At 36.3% G+C, this 17,313-nt stretch overlaps 1 protein-coding gene across 1 annotated transcript in view; it reads left to right on the top strand.

The window, feature by feature from the left end:
- The window catches only part of LOC140336042 (dynein axonemal heavy chain 11-like), a 182,173-nt gene that overhangs the window by 131,736 nt on the left and 33,124 nt on the right, over positions 1 to 17,313 (top strand). Inside the window, exons 53-60 of the mRNA XM_072419096.1 lie at positions 2,366 to 2,570; positions 4,410 to 4,574; positions 8,541 to 8,681; positions 9,913 to 10,083; positions 12,483 to 12,605; positions 13,555 to 13,748; positions 14,169 to 14,317; positions 16,781 to 16,908. Of these exons, the coding sequence (XP_072275197.1) occupies positions 2,366 to 2,570; positions 4,410 to 4,574; positions 8,541 to 8,681; positions 9,913 to 10,083; positions 12,483 to 12,605; positions 13,555 to 13,748; positions 14,169 to 14,317; positions 16,781 to 16,908 (1,276 nt within the window). The remainder of the gene's footprint in view (positions 1 to 2,365; positions 2,571 to 4,409; positions 4,575 to 8,540; positions 8,682 to 9,912; positions 10,084 to 12,482; positions 12,606 to 13,554; positions 13,749 to 14,168; positions 14,318 to 16,780; positions 16,909 to 17,313) is intronic.

The following is a 17,313-nucleotide window of genomic DNA, read 5'->3' as shown; positions in this document are numbered from 1 at the left end:
CCTTCTCATATATCTGAACAAAAAAAAGTTTAAAGCTTAAAAAATGCTCTAGTGTATCTTATGAGTATCAAGTGTCTTGTCAATCTCCTCACCTTTAACCATCAGTATTAGCAAGTGTCTTCATTTCCGTAAATGTCTCTTTTTATCCTAATTACAGTGTCTGAGATTTCATCAAATCATAATATATACATGGTGTTTTTATTGCAAATAACTAGCATTTCATCTCTGATTAGGGTCACTTCATTATTCCCAATGTCTAATTAAGCTGATCAATTACAGTAATTTATTTTGAAAGCACAGTAGAGCTAGCCCAGCTAGTCATCATTCCAATTACCTGCTAATACAGGATGTGTGTGTGTGTGTGACAGGCTCTGGATTAGCCTCATGTTTTTTTAAACCTTGCAAAATGTTTGGCTTCCTTACACAAATGCCCTGTCAGCCACCCCCAGTTCATAACTGTAGCAGAGCCCTTAGCATGCTGAGTATCGATCGAGCGGAACGCGCTTGCACAGTTCAACACAACTTTGAAAGGTATGTTTAATTTCTCACTCTCTTGGGGGTATTTGATTCATGGAGTGATTTTGTGGCGTGTTGTGACTCAGAAAATGACTACTACTTAGAGCAAGATTGGTTGCGACTCTGAATTTCAATGACTGTTGACTTCAAAACAAATACTTTGGCAGACAGAAGGGACAAGAAAACTTGAAAAATCAACAGAGGACACAAATCACTTAAGTGAATGTCAGATATTAGGTTTAGAGAGAATCTGAAAAAGAAAATGTTGAAAAGTCAAACAAAACATCTTTAATGACAGATTTCCATCACCATATTCTACAACAATGGCACCTTTCTTTATCAGAAGCTAATAATACCTTTTGGGTCTGCAGGCAAACCAGAAATGAGGAGGCCCCTAGAAAACTGTCTGGCAGTACTGGCAGTTGATGTTTTACAAAATTGCTTGAATATACTTTACCTATTTCTTAAAAAAAATGTCTACTCTTACATGTTTCTTTTGACCTTCTAACTGTTCCCTATCTCATCTTTGGCAAAGGCCTATCCCATTAAAGCCTTGTTTTTTCTTACCAATAACTAATGGTGACCAACAAGCCTGACACGATAGTAAAGCTGGAATACATATGTTTATATTATTGGGCTGTATTTTAAGTGTACTGGATGTTGACTAGTTGACTGCTGGGACACAAAGACATGATTAGCATGGCTTCACTATCTGTTTTTAAATGAAGACTTGGTTTTCAGGATTTGTTAAGGAAGTAATAGCAAGTATTGTTCTACCAGGTGTACTTGTACAATGCTATACTTCAGTATTCACTATTCCAATGGAGAACCTCTATTTTGTTGTTTCTTTTGCTTTATCCAGACTTCTGTTATAACCAGACTAGTTGTTCTGCCATGGGAATAATCACAAGATAACTGGATGTTATGGGCAGCATGGTGGCTGAGTGGTTAGCACTCTGGTCTTTGCAACCCTACACCCAAGTTCAAATCTCGGCCAAAACACTATCTGCATGGAGTTTGCAGATTCTCCCTGGGTTTCCCCTGGGTACTCGGGTCCCCTCCCACTTTTCAAAAAAGCAACTGGGTTTCCTGGCTTTCCTAAAAAAATTTCCACATACTGTGTAAATGACTATGGTAAGGAAAATAAAGTGTGAATCCCTTTGAGGGACAGTTAATGACATGACTATGGACTTTGTAAAGCACTGCTATATAATACTGCTATATAATCATGGATAATAATATTAACTATTTGTAACCAACATGATTGCTACAAATAAAATATAAATATAAAATATAAACAGTATAATATTTAACTCTAGTTGCCCTTCAAAATCCTCCCTTCTCTTCTTCTCTTCCTTCCACAAATACACGATATAAAATAAAAAAGTTATCATATATGCATAAAAGTGGTGATATCGTATTTGGTATATAAGTGTTTTACATGTAATATGGCATTGAATGCAGCCTTTTCTTAACTTTTTTTACTTCGGAGCAGTGTTTCTCAACCAGGGTTCCTTTAGAGTTTACTAGGGGTTTCTTGGGCAATAGGTAATTTGTGCTCTGTGGTCAGTTTAAGTGACACCAATGATGGCTATATGTAAGGGTGGCATTTTTTCCATTGGCCAGCAATGTAAGAGACATTCTTCCTATTGACCACCACACTAATAAACTATGAGCTGTGGATATAGTAATTACAGAAGGGGTTCCCTAAAGACCTGAAGGTTAATTCAAATGATTCCCCTTGTTATAAAAGTCAGAAAAGGCTGCTCTAGAGTTTCTCTATGGTCATATTCAATAGGTGTGCTTAGCCTGCCACACAATTTACCTGAGATTTAATTTTGCTTGACAGATCCATTCGAATTGGGGATAAGGAGTGCAAGTTTCACCCCAAATTTCGATTAATCCTTCACACCAAACTTGCCAATCCACACTACAAGCCTGAAATCCAGGCACAGACCACACTAATCAATTTTACTGTCACACGTGATGGTCTGGAAGATCAACTGTTAGCTGATGTAGTTAATTTGGAGAGACCTGATCTGGAGCATTTTAAGGTATGGTCACCTCACATTTGCACCTATATTATAGGTATTTACTGTATATTTTATATTTCTGATTTTTACTATACTTGTATCCTAAACAATATACTAGAAACAACAGGACTGTTTACACATCTTCATTATTTTAACACGTCAGAATTATTTAATTTATTGCAATGATGAAGGCACTTCCACAGCCTGGTCATGTGTATGTGAGTTTTGACATTATAACAGCCATCAACGTTGTTCTGTACAAATGGTGGTAGGTGCTTGTTTTATGGCTTGCATATGTCAACCATGTCTCCAAAGGACCATATATTTACTCTTTTTATTGAGAGCAACTCTCCATTGTGAGTGTCCAACTCTGTTGGCTTTTACTATGCCAAGTGAACTAGCAGACAAGTGAACAGCAAATCAATAAATATGTTTTAATACTCACAGAATACTTTTGCTTAGAACTCCATATACACATATACTTATTGCAGAGTAGAAAGAACTTTATCTTATAAAATGGTGCAGAAAGAACAACAGAGAGAACCTGCATGGATGAGCTATAATACATCATTTTACCAGTAGAAGGGCCCCTTTGTCAGTAGAAGTGGTCCCAGTCAGTATTTTTAGTTCAAATTAGGAAGAAAAAAGTTTTGTATTTTTTATCTTTCTTGCACAAATATCATACTAATGTAACTGTACTAGACTAGTATACTGGTAGTTGCAAAATGCTAGTTTTATATATGTAGACATAATACCTGAATGCAGAGAAGAGCTGTAGCCCAGGCAGAGATACCAAGATAGAACAAACGTAAGAGAAATCTTACTACTGATTCAGTAAGGTTTTGTTTGTAAAAATTTACTTGAGAGGTGAGGTGTTTTCAAACAGGTAATGTTTTGTTATATTTGTCAACAAGTGGTAAAGTGCAACCTCTAGGACATATTAGCTGTGCAAGAAACTCCATGATAAGTCTTCAGATTATATTCATAAACCCCTCAGGGAACATTCTCTAAATGTGTGCAGAAATACGCCTCTAGTACATGTGCAAAGGTCAGCCATCAGAGTAGAAGCCTTAACCTTTTAGTGATCACTCCTTATAGTTATGCTATCATGCATTAACCCCTCTGTAACCATTTTGTGTGGGCATAAACTGACCATTTGAAGAACTCCTATATCTGGATTGTGCCTAAACTGCAGGCTGACTTCTTCCCTGAAGGTGACTGGGTACTTCAGGATATTTGTTGGATATTCGGGTGGCTTTCAAGTATACCATTTACAATGACTATATTATTGTGGATTTAGAGTTTTGCATCTTTAGACATTATCATTATACTATGGGCTAAAAAAAATAAAAAATATATTACATGCCTGCATAATAAAGAATGCATGCATAATAAATAGTTGAATTATTATTGATAAGTATGACAGCATTATTGGCAGTAAGTGAATAATCTAGATATTTGACAAATAACCTAGCATCTTGTTTGTCCATATGACAGCATTATGTTAGGATTATCACAAATTTCTGGTAAAATATTTTATAGCATAAGCGCCTGCAACGAAGAAAAAAACTTTCACTAGATTTCATGAAAAAACAAAACAAAATGCAAAACAACCAAAAAAGCATTTCTGAATTTTTGTCATTTCAATGGAAAGAATTAACAATGAAATGGTCACTAAAAAGTGCCGGATAAGGGACTAAATTATACTTTCTTTTCTCTCTGGATATTAGCCCTGACCTTAAGCGTTTTAGAACTATTGTAAAATGTTGAATAATAAGGAAGATTAAAAGGTAGCAAAGTGTATTCCCATTGTTAGCACTGTTCGAATTACAGGTCTAAAACTTGCCATTTTCTTTTCAGTCTGAGCTCACAAAGCAACAGAATTATTTCAAAATTGAGTTGAAAATGCTTGAGGATGAATTACTGACACGCCTATCAGCAGCAGAAAGTAATTTCCTGGGGGACACACTCCTGGTGGAAAAACTGGAAACGACCAAACACACAGCAGCCGAAATAGAAATGAAGGTAAATCCAGCATTGTGATGAACTGCTGTCTGTTTGGAATTATACAGCAGGATGTTAGAGATCAAAAACAACCTAACATGATAAAATGAGAATATTTTGGCAACCGGCTTTTGTCCTAGATTGTTGTGGACTTTCCAAAAGGAATGCTTTGACAATCCTTAGCTAAAAGAAAATAGAGATACAGTAGTTAAATTATATTTGTCTAATTTATGACAATAAAGTGATATTCCTGGTACAACACATTACAAACTAAATGTACAATATTGTATATATTTTAAATGCAACAAAAAAGGGAGGGGATAAGAGTTAACTAGGGCCGATTGAGATTTAAGGTGATATATATTTACCAAAAGGTAATATATTGTTTTTAATGGTAAGGTTTCTTTAACTGACATTGTATGCAGTTTAAAGCTTACCCTTTGTTCTACAGATAAAAAACAAAATTACAGTAACAAAATTTACTTTGTGACTCTAAATCCCTACTGAACAGTGAACAGAATCAACGGCTATCCCAAATGACAGCTGGGAATGGCCTGTAATATGTCAGCCAGCACGGACTTACCTTTATTTTATATATGTGTAAGGTCTACTTTAAAACCATTACTAAAAACAAAAAGCAGTCTATCACAGCTTCCATAGCAAGGTGCATGTGGAGAGGACTTTGCACAAACAAGATTTCACAGCACATTTTCCAAAAACTCTTACCGTTAAAAGCATGCTGGGAACCCCCTTTGTAATATTTGGAACGCATGAACACAGTTTTTTGTATTTTTAAAGATAAAATTTAGAGCTAACCAGCATGTGGCCCAAATCTCTAAGTATCGTTTCTAGCAGAACTTTTGACTTTGCTTTTCCTGTATACTCTTAGTAAATGGCAAGCATAGAAGGAAGACTGACGTTAAAATGATCTAACTCAGAGAATGTAATCAGAGGCCAGAATTTCTGCTTAGAAAAAAGACCAACTATTTTTGCAGGAGGTGGCTTTAAAAAAATTACACATTGTTACAGTTTCTACTGCATCCTGAGTACCATATTTACATAAGCAGTATATTTTATTAAAAGGTGACATTTTTAGGGCTGCCTCTCTAAGGTATCTTCTTTGTAACCATTATACTTTGCTAAGTACTTTGACTTTTAAGATCAATCTATCCGGTGACACTGACTTCAATATTTACTAGGTCTACCTAGCCTCATGACGAAAGTACTTGCAGATCTTTTTTTCCATTTATGATGACACATATCCAGCATCGTACCATGAAATTAGCGTTATTTTTGGACCTCGAATAGGACTAATTTTGATGCATGAGCCTAATTATATTCTTGGGTTAATTAGAACAATCTTCCCCACAAGGAAAAAGTAACATGTAACTTGAAAGAAATGTATTATCAAAAATTAAGAGGCATAGAAAGACGCACAATCATCCCTGATTAAAATCATACATTGGGGGACCCTGAGTTACGATGGTAAATCACCACAAACCTTGTTGACAATTTCAGCTCACAATAATTATGTTGATTTAACCTACAAATCTGTTTTGTATCTCTACAACTGTTGATTTGTTTCTCCTTGTACTTATCTGCAGTGTAAGTTTGTCTTCTAATCTAGAATGATCCCTTCTACATAAATGTTATCTATACTGTAGAACATTTATAGGTCTGCAATAACAATTTTTTAATAATATTAGATGACAATCCATATTTAATAAAGGAAACCTGTATTGGGAGTACAATGCAATGCTACTACTAACCTTTCCTGAAAATGCTTGTTGCTTGGCTCAGTATCAGGAGTGTAGTGGGCCAGGCACCAGTGGGAACGCTGTGCCCTCACTTTTTTTGGGAATGGGCATGCGTGCCCACTCTTATTTTCGAATGATTCTTTGGTGGTCCACGGCTCTGGCTGGTTTGCCCCCCCCCCCCCCGAGGGCACACTGGCTAGAGCCGCAGACCATGTCTCCTGTATGGAATTGCAGGCGGGTGGTGGGTGTCTCTCTGAACACCCCACCCACTCTCCCATTGCAGGTCTGAGCCTGAATTGTGGTATCATGACATTACTCTGGGGGAAGTTTTTCCCTCTTGAGTGACACATAGGCAGGGTGTAGTGGGGCGGGCACGTTCACATAAGAATGATGCGGATGCGTGTTCGCCATGAATAGTACTGTTCCCCCTTCTTTTTTATCGACTACACCCCTGCTCAGTATGTACACTACATATGCACAATTTTTAGCATTCTAAGCAATTTAGCAGCTTTCAATCCCAAAGGGAGAAATGGATCAAGACAACTTGCCATCTTCACTGCAATATTACATGTATAAACTTTTGGCGGAGGGTTGCCTTTAACTGTTTTGGCTAGGGTTGGACTTTAAAGCTGAACTCTGACCCACTGCCCCCCCACAAACAAACAACTTTCTTCTTACTTAAATCCATGATCACAAGATGCGCAAAGACCTGGGATCCTTCTTTGGTTGCCCATGTCTGCTTAGATGACATGGGTACTTTTCATTCCACAGCAGAATGATATCATGAAACTTGTACAGTCTGCAAGCACTGGATCCACTGGTCGAGATCGGGGCATGTTAGATGAGTATATATAAAATTTAGGAGGCTGAACTAAAGTTGAAGTTTACTGAGTATATATAAAATATAGGAAGCTGAACTTAAGTTGAAGTTTACTGAAATTACCCATCTCAGTTTCTACAGAACAGAAGCAGGTAAGGGACTGCAATATATTCTGCTGGCATCCTCACAAAATCTATAGCTAACCTGGATGAAATCTGTTTTCTTACTTCAACAGAGGGTGTTGTGATTTTTTTTAATGGCTTCATGTCTCTTCAATACTTCTGTGGTTCTATTCATTTTGAATCTTCCTAGTTAACAATGCACACAAAGTTAGCTGCTGCTTATTATTCAGAGTCACTGTTTGCTGCTTGACCTTCACTTTTTCAGACTGTTTATAGTCGTAGCACATTTATTGGCAGAGGTTACAGAGCAATGAAGGAAATAAATTAACACCATTTATACTGTTTCTGAAATTTTGGAGCCAATTATGCACATTCCCCTAGACTTATGAGCATGAAATATGATTTCTAATATTCATAGCATTGCAATGAATATTTCTGTCTGGCTTTGTGAACACAAAATGGTTTCTACAGCATTGCACAGTATTTAAATGTTCATCCAAGAAAAAAGATAAAGTGTTTGGATGGGAACACCCCTTCATAGCCACTGGTAAATCTATTAACTATTGAAAAAATATATTTTTTGGTAAATTAAAATGGAAGTATAGATAGATAGATAGAAACCCTTTGTTTCTTTAACATTATTTTAATCTTTTCATTTACTCAGGGTGGCCAAACCTGACCTTATATTTGCAGGAAGCAAAATTAACCTGAGCAATGCTTGTGAAAATCAGGCAGTGTTAAGGTTAACTACTGATAGATAATGAGCACTTGTTTTGAGCCACCAGTGCTCATTATTATGGACCAATAAATTTGAACATGTCTGAACATTTTTGTGATTGCTTGGTGGTGTATAATGCTTTTACTGTTTTATGCAGATTCTAATTCTATCTATGGTATATGCTGTATTAACCACAGGATTACTATTTTTTATTTATAATATAAAAAAGTAATATTAAAACATTAAAAAATACACATTAGCATAATGAAAAGCAGTATGTCATATTTTAGGGACAGTTAGTGACATGACAATGGACTTTGTACAGAGCTGTGTATTATGTTGATGCTATATAAATACTGTGCAATTATAATAATATATGAGCGACCCCATGCAGTGAGTCAAGCAACAACTTGACACTATCTAGAAGATGAGTTTCAAGTCATTTATTTAGCACCCCGCAACCAATGTAGATTTACCATGAAACAGAATGGACTTGTAAAGGGCAAACAAAACTGTTTTTTGTTTCCCTCTTTCTTATGAACTTTAAAGATTTTTGTCTTTTGTACACAGGTGCTAGAAGCCAAAGTCAATGAAGTGAAGATCAATGAAGCCCGAGAACATTACCGTCATGTGGCTTCAAGAGCCTCTCTTCTCTACTTCATTATGAATGACTTGAAGAAAATCAGCCCCATGTACCAATTCTCTCTTAAGGTGGTAACAAAGAAATATTCAATGCTTTATTGTTGCAAGCTATTAAGTAGTAGTACACTTAAAAAAAGGTTTCTTTAAAAGCTGCTATAAGTCTGTCTGTCTATGATGTACAAAAAAAGTGATAGCCCTCCTCTGACAACAGAAGGGAACTCAATGGCATGCTGTCAGTAGTGTTTGTCTGCAGAATTCTTGGAAATCAGCATGCATTTTTCTTCCTTGTCCTCACATTTTAAATTTACAAGGTTCTTATACAAATTATTTAGACTCACCTGATTTACATGGTCATTAATACTTGAATCATTAAGGTTAAACTTTAGCCCATCCCAAATATTGCCCCTGGAGGTCAATAAACAATTTCCATTTTTGCATCAGCATCACAATCTTAGCCTTTCACCCACTCTCTAAAAGCTGCATTTGTCAAAATTTTGCACACATTGGCTATCAAATGATTTGATACAAAAACAGAACAACATTAAAGTTTAAATGGGTTGTTAGCTTCTGGCAATACATGATTGGACCTGGAGAAGTTTTTTGCATGTTTAATGACTAATGAAGAATCATGGTTTTATCCTCACACACCAAAATCTAAACAACTGTTATTGCAATGGAAGCATAGAGGAGGCCATACACCTAAAACATTCTGGTCTTCTGCTTTTGCTGGAAAGCAAATAGGTACAGTGTTCAAGGATAGCAAAGGTATATGTATATATCATGGTGGATTGGCTTTCAAAAGATGTCATCAACAGGAGTATCAACAGCAACCAGTATTGTTGCTCCCTTTGAAAGCTGACGTGCATACCTCAACAATTTTTCAATGAGATAGTATTGAAATGTGGTGCGGACACATTGCAATGCTCAACCACACACCAGCCAGAAAAGTGAAACATAACTGAAGTCACTATGGACACTGTATTGGCATACTCTCCCAATTCTCCAGATCTTGCACCAAGTGACTAAATATTACAAAACTTTTGATGTTTCTATGCCTTTTACTGGTGACTTACTGCAGTTTACCCAGTCTTGGTATATACTGTAACCTCATATAAATAAATAAACAAGTGAGGTTGCTTGTTGAAGGTTTAACCTATCTAAAGGCTTCATTTTGCATAACACCTGCTCCAAATAAGCATTTCCACTAACACTGGAGGGTTAATTGTAGAGCTATTAAGAGTTGTCTTGCTCTGGTCTTCACTGTTAATTGACATAATGTGAATTAATTTCTCATGTGTAGGCTTTTAATACCGTGTTTCACAAGGCTGTGCAGCAAGCAGAACCATCTGATGATGTCCGATTGAGAGTGAATAACCTCATTGACTGTGTGACATATTCCACATTCATATACATCAGCAGAGGACTGTTTGAAAAGGATAAAATAACCTTCACGGCCCAGCTGGTTTTTCAGGTATAGTACATGTGCACTGACACTGGGTTAGTGGCAATCAGCTGAGTTTTTACTTATTTTCTTATTTTTCATTAGTAGCATTTGTGGTGGTTGTAGTAGTGATTGTAATTATACTTTTACTACTACTGGTAATAAAAATTATTTTTTAGAAGTAATTAACATAAAATCTTAAGGCGAATATAATAATTATTGTCATTTACTTTTATGTTTGCTTGTTTATGAGCTGGTCTTTTTATTATTTATCAATTAAAATATATTTTAATATGTTGTTCCATGGTCATTTGTTCGTAAAGATTTCTAATAAGAAAGTCAGCACTTCCTGATAACTTTTTTGACTGCTTTTGTCTCCCTGAAAATCCACATGGATAGTGTAAACTAAGATGTGTAAGCATAAGGTGAAGGTATGTCCTCTGGTGTGTGTGTGTGTTGTGCATAGACCTGAACAGCAGCATTTGAGCTTTTTGCAGTATATTTGTAAGTCAGTCTGGCAAAGAATTCCGTAGCATTTAGCTTACTGGCTACAAATGGCTGAAAATAATTTTTTTTTCAGGGATTCAGATTATTTGTAGTTTCTGAATTATCCAGTCACGTGCATTTCCAGTGGAGATTATAGATTTAATTCTATCCTGATCAATGAAGTTCATCTACTGAGTACATGTAGACAGGAAGCTGCTGCCGGGGCTGAAGGAGATCTGAGAGGGAATATAAATCAAAACATTTTTTATAAAGATTAAAATAGTATTTAGGAAAAAAACATGTAAATTCTTTATTACATAATACTTGAACAAACTGGATCTTTTAAGATAGGAATTACTTCTAATATTAAAACAAAATCAGAAATTCCAGATAATTGTAGTCGGACAGTCCAGCACATAACTAGACATGAAGCCCCTAGTTAGAAAATGATAATTCCTACAGTGAGACCAGAGCACATTCAGTTATAGCTGCTTTATAATACTCATCGCTTTAACTAACAATTGCTGTTTCCTATTAAATTGCAGCACATTTGTGTTGTTTTAATGTTTAATGTCTTTGCCAGTAATGCCTCCTACTAATCAGTTTTACTGGATTTCATTTTTAGCCAAAGAATTCTCTAACATCTGTAAAGAATGTTTTAAATTTACGCCATTTCAATGTTTCAAATGAGAAACCGTGTCTATAGGAATAGTGTCTATTGCCTGTTTTAATATTTTTATTTAGTGAGACACATATGTCAGAAAAAGAACAATTCACGGTTAGATCATGTTATTCTTTTGGATGAAGTCACATATTCATAGTTATTTTTTCCATTTCAATTTTATATGAGAGCAAGAAATGGACAGAAGACATTCATACTTCATCTATCATTTATGTCTATCGGTTATACATTAGTTTTTCGCTGAGCAAGCATTTATTGCAGGTTTATAGAATGCTAGTTTTCATTGAGTTCAGAAGTGCGTGCAACATCTCACATAGTTCTCTAAATCCTTATCTATAGCGTATACATTTGCTTACAATGCGCCATGCAGTATAGAGCCCAGCTCTATTCCTGGTAGCATGGGGAAAAGACATAGATGCTGGGTAAAATGTAAATGTAGAAAATCATGGCGGATCTGAAAGCCTCGACAGTGAAGATAGTGGGGACAAAACAGTGACAGGATCCTGGACCTGTCATCTCTGCAGAGTGCAAAACAAGGTATTTGTGCAAAAATCAGTAAATATTCTGTGCAAAAGCTCTCCATCCACCAATAACTTTACTTCCGCTTTACTAATCCTGGTACCTCTGTACACAAAAAAGACTTACCCCAGTATGTTTGTGTGTCTGTATGGCTGTGGTACAAGCATTGGATTGTTTTCTAAAAAAGTCTAAAAGTGCTATATAAATAAAAAAAATTTAAAATATATTATTGTTATCAGTATTATAAAGTAAACCTGTCTGAACGTTCAAATATTCTGCCTACATTTTATTTTACTCTTGACTTCTATGCTTTAGGTATTTAAAAACCTTATTTTCCTATCTTTTTCCTAACATTTTATTCAACAAAAGCTACTTATTGGTCAAAAAGGGCTTACTCACTGGACAAGGAAATGGTCATGGACATTGGAAAAGCCAGGCTGCTGGTTGAAAAGGGATAAGGTTATTGCAGGGATATTTTGGTGTTTGTTGCTTTGAAATGGGTGACTGGTTTCCTTAAAAAAACAGTTAGGTATTTTTGAAAGAGAGGAATTATTCTTTCTTCATATTTCATCTTTGCTGGTAGATCCATGGCTCAGACAATGTGAACTCTTTGCTTGCCCTCCATCAGATGGAAGAGAGACTTCCTTTAATGTGTATAGGCACGTCATGTCCCACATGAACCTGTGACAGGCTTTACATTTTGCATGCCAATTATCTAACTATGTGTGTTATACTTTTTCAGCTTTTGATAATGAATAAAGAAATCTCGGCTCAAGAACTTGACTTTTTACTGCGCTTTAACGTTGACCATATCTATAATAGTCCACTGGACTTTCTTTCAAATTCGGCATGGAGTGCTATTAAGGTACATTTAATGTGATGTGAAATCTTTCTTTGCTGGTGGTTCACTAGTCAGTTTTTCTTGGTCCTCTAAAATGTACAACTTATATTCAAAATGGAATTGAGTTTTAGGTTGCCTACGTTAACAGATATGCCACTCATCTTATTATTTTGTTTTACTTATGTGAGTTAAACTGGTAATTAAATTTGGTGGGATTCTGTTACCAGCTGTTGAACCAGCCAAAAAAAAAGCAACGGTTAAAATTTCTCATTATGTGAAAGGGTGTCATTTTAGCCAACTATCCTACTGCTGGTCATTAAGATGACCCTACTACCTTGCTGCTTTCTTGGTCAGCTCACAACACAGAGCTGATAATGCTGACTAACTGTCACATAGGAGGGTGGAGAGTAGTGTTGCCTGTGTTCAGTTTAAGCAAGAGGCTAAAGTTCTATTGGAGCTGAACCAAAAGTGGGATGCTCTCAAAAGGATTGTCTAATGAACTTATTACCCACCATCATTGTCAGGGGTTGAACAACCCAGCACCAAGGTATCAACCCCAACATACATTCTTTAAACACGGAAGGCAACCAAACATCCCAGCCTTGATTTGAATCCATACAGCACTACCAGCAAAAGTAGTACTGGTAGATCTCTAACTGTTAAGATACTTCTAAATATATTACCTGTAATATTAGAACAGGATTTTCAATCAAGAAAAAAACAATATAAACACTATTTTACCAGGTTACATGCTTTCTATCCTTTACAAGAACATAACATAAACAATACAGATGAGCAAAAAACAGCTCAAATATTAGGAAAAGTAATTTATTCTCTAAGAAAAGGTCTGTTTTATTAGTTCAGAATTCATAATTGTAAGAACCCAGAAACTGTTGGATTTTTTTGCTGTTGCAGATGATTAAATAAATGCTTGTATATGGACAGCTGTATTATTTATGCTTCTCCTGTACAGACAATGAGCTTCATGGATGAATTCCGAGGTCTAGACAGGGACATTGAAGGATCACCTAAGCGATGGAAAAGGGTGATTGAATCAGAATGCCCAGAGAGGGAACGACTGCCGCAGGAATGGAAAAACAAGAGTTCCTTACAGAAAATGATTTTGATGCGTGCACTGAGACCAGATAGAATGACTTATGCCATCAGGTATATTGCAAACCAGTAAAGAACAAGGAATTATTGGCATATAGTCCAAACACTACGAATTAGTAAAATAAATATACCATGCAAAGTGCATCATGATGCCTCATTGATTGGTGAACATGGTGAAAGATAGGTGTTCCTAACACATGGTTTGGGGCCTATGCCTTTAGAACGTTTGACTGCTTTAGGCTGATTTTGGATTTCCATATAAGTCCAGAGTAATGGAAATCCTACTTGCAGCAGGTAAAATCCAGAAGAAGTGATCTACTGTACCTGTCAAGGAATTTTAAATGTTCTTTGAAGAGTCCTAAAATATTGTCACCCTGGTGGCATCACAAGGACAGTGGGATAAGCAGGTATATATTTATTAAATGCTATTTTGGTAAATGACCTAAAGATGTTGAACTTTAATAAACTTTTCAGAAACTTTGTTGAAGAGAAACTTGGAGCCAAATATGTAGAACGGCGTAATACCGAGTTTGCTAGATCCTTTCAGGAGAGTGGACCAGCTACACCCATTGTTTTTATTCTGTCTCCTGGAGTTGATCCCTTGAAAGATGTAGAGACACTTGGTAAGGTTGGCAGAATATTATCACATTTGATGCATTTCAGTATATACATTCACTTTTATATTTTCAGACAAGGCAGTTAAAAAAACAGCTTCTTAATATATTATTCATGCACCCAAAAGTAAATAGTCAAAGTATTTTTTGCCACAGAGCAACTGTAAATAGACATATGGCACAAAACTCTCTCTTTGCAGTGAATGAGATGAAGTTCTTCTGATTTCATGTTCTTCTGAGCTCATGTGCAAGCAGAAATCCTGTTTTTTAGATTTCATTGCACGTGTATGGGGATTCCCTAGTGATTTTTCACTTTCAGCCAAGTGAAATATCACTTACATATACAGAGAAAATAGTTATAAAAGTGTAGTTAGGCATATAAAAGTTTGGGGAAACCTAGCACTCCTAGTTCGGGGAAACCTTGATTCAAGAGTATTTGTCATCTTCCATCTCAAAACACAATCTTATACACATACATCTTATTATCCAGTCTAAAAAAATAATTGAAATATTTTTGGAGGCTTTGATAGGTTTCAGCAGAGATGCTGTAGTATATAAATACTTACATTTACTACATGAAAAAGGATTCCCAAACTATAATATATGGTACTAAGCCATCTGATAAGGAATAGGGCATTGTTCATATTTAATGCATTAAAAACAATAAATATGTTTCAAATGTGTGTGTTTGACAATAAATACAGTACTATGTATTTAATGTAATGTTAATAATGTGCCCTTTTTAAAATCACTGCTGTCCATTATGCAAGCTGCTAATGGAATAGGAAAAGAATCCAGGAGTAGAGAGGACTTGCCGATATGTACTTGCCCACCATTCTTAATAAGACCATCTATGGCCGATCCGACAGTTACCATTTGTGTTATCTCTTGCATTTCTTTGGACACTGCTCACAAAATTAAGGGAAAACTTATTCCACACAGTATAATACCAAGTCATTTCAACTTCTGGGATATCAATCAAACCAGTTAGGAAGTGTAATGATTGCAAACCAGTTTCACCTCCTTTGGTGCAAATGAAAGCATGTACAGGTGGACAGTGGGGGCATTCAGAAGCCAGCTTCCAAAGAATGGTTTTGCAACAGACCACATCTTGCTCCTTATTCTTCCTGACTTTTTATCAGCTCTGCACTTTGATTGTACCCTTGTTACTACTGGTGCTGTACAGTAGCAAGAGGCAGTACCTGCAACCCACTCATGTTGCGCAAGGAGTCCGGATCCTCCAGGACAGTACATCCATATATGCAAGAAAGTTTGCTAAGGAGAGTGAAGAAGACATACCGAGACATAGGCCTTGTATAATAAGGATGTATATGAATAAGGATGTAGAAGCATAACAACCCAGCTATACTTTTGTATGAGGAGGCACAGGAGGAACAATGCCAGAACCCTTCAAGACGACCTCCAGCGGGATACTTTTGTGCAAGTTTCTGACCACTCAATGATGTGGGTCCTACACTGGAACCTATGCTCACAGCTCAACACTGTGTAGCTTAAACAGACTCCATGAGGGTGGTATATGGGTCCTGTAGTGGGACCTCTGCTCACAGCCCAAAACTGTGAAGATTTGTTGGAATTTGCCAAAGAACAAAAAATTGGCAGGTTTGCCATTAGCACCCAGTTCTCTTCACATATGAGCACAGATTCACACTGAATACATATGACAGAAATGAAAGAGCCTAAAGTTGCAGAGGTGAATGTTATGCTGCCTGCAATATCATCCAGCCTGAATAGTTTGGCAGTAGGTCAGTGATGGTCTATGGGACATTATCCATGGAAGGGTAGTCACATGCTTGCCAATAGTACCCTGACTTTTTACAGATATTAGGATACAATCCTCAAACCCACTGTCAGATCTTACACTGGTGCAGGATAATGCCCAGGCTCACGTGGCCTAAGCACGTAGATAGTTCCTGGATGATTAAGGAATTGATGCGTTTGGTTTGCCCCATGTTTCCCAGACCTAAATCTGACAGAGACACTCTGGAACATTATGTATTAGTGCATCTGACACCTCCAAGGGCTCACTGATGTTCTGAATGAGGTCTGGAATATGTTCCCCTGGAGCACTATCTGCCATCTCATCACAAATATGTTATCATGGGTGCTTAAAGGCAGATGGAGCCATACACACTTTTGAACCATGTTGGGATTTACTGTGATGAAATTCACAGAAATTCAACCTTTCTGTGATTTCAATTTTTTACTCTGATTTTCTGTGTAATTTTGAATTCAGCCTTCAGTGGATAGTTCCACAGACTGTTTATCATTTTGTTCTCGATGAATTACACAAGGTATATTATTAAAGATTTTCAAATTCAATACTTCAGTCATTGAAATCTGAAATGTGATTTCAGTATTACTTTTTACTTTTTTGAGCAGTGTATATTGTTTATAAACCCTATCCCTCTGTTGAGTGTTTATGTTGCTGATATGATTGCTTGCATCTTATAGGTGACAGACTTGGATTTACCATTGACTCAGGAAAACTTCACAATATTTCCTTGGGTCAAGGGCAGGAAGTTATAGCAGAAATAGCAATGGAAAAGGCATCAAAAGAAGGCCACTGGGTTATACTTCAAGTAAGCCGATTCTGTTTGTTATAGAAGTGCTTCATTGCCAGGCTAGGAAACTGCACTTTTACAAGAAAGAACGTTTTCTACAAAAATGCTTTGTGGAATGAAATTGGGTACCTGTCCAAATATGTTTCTTTTTAATGATACACTCTCGTTATTTTGTGCTGATTGAAAGTGGGATTTTTATTTATTTCAAGAAGATAGCATTGATCACAGTCGGTACATTGGTGTTTCTTTCAAACTGAAATGTTTTTTTTCACACTACGCTGACCAATTTTACTATCAATTTAAAACGTGTAAACATAATGCAAAATGGTGTACCAGACGTAATTAACATTCTGAACAAAATACAAAGAGAAAACAACAACACATCTATCTTCCCAAATATACTTCACACCTGCTTAAAAGAGA

This window comes from Pyxicephalus adspersus, chromosome 7 (assembly GCF_032062135.1).
Source record: "Pyxicephalus adspersus chromosome 7, UCB_Pads_2.0, whole genome shotgun sequence".
NCBI lineage: Eukaryota > Metazoa > Chordata > Amphibia > Anura > Pyxicephalidae > Pyxicephalus > Pyxicephalus adspersus.
The sequence above is the reverse complement of the archived record's forward strand: the minus strand, read 5'-3'. Positions and strand labels throughout refer to the sequence as shown.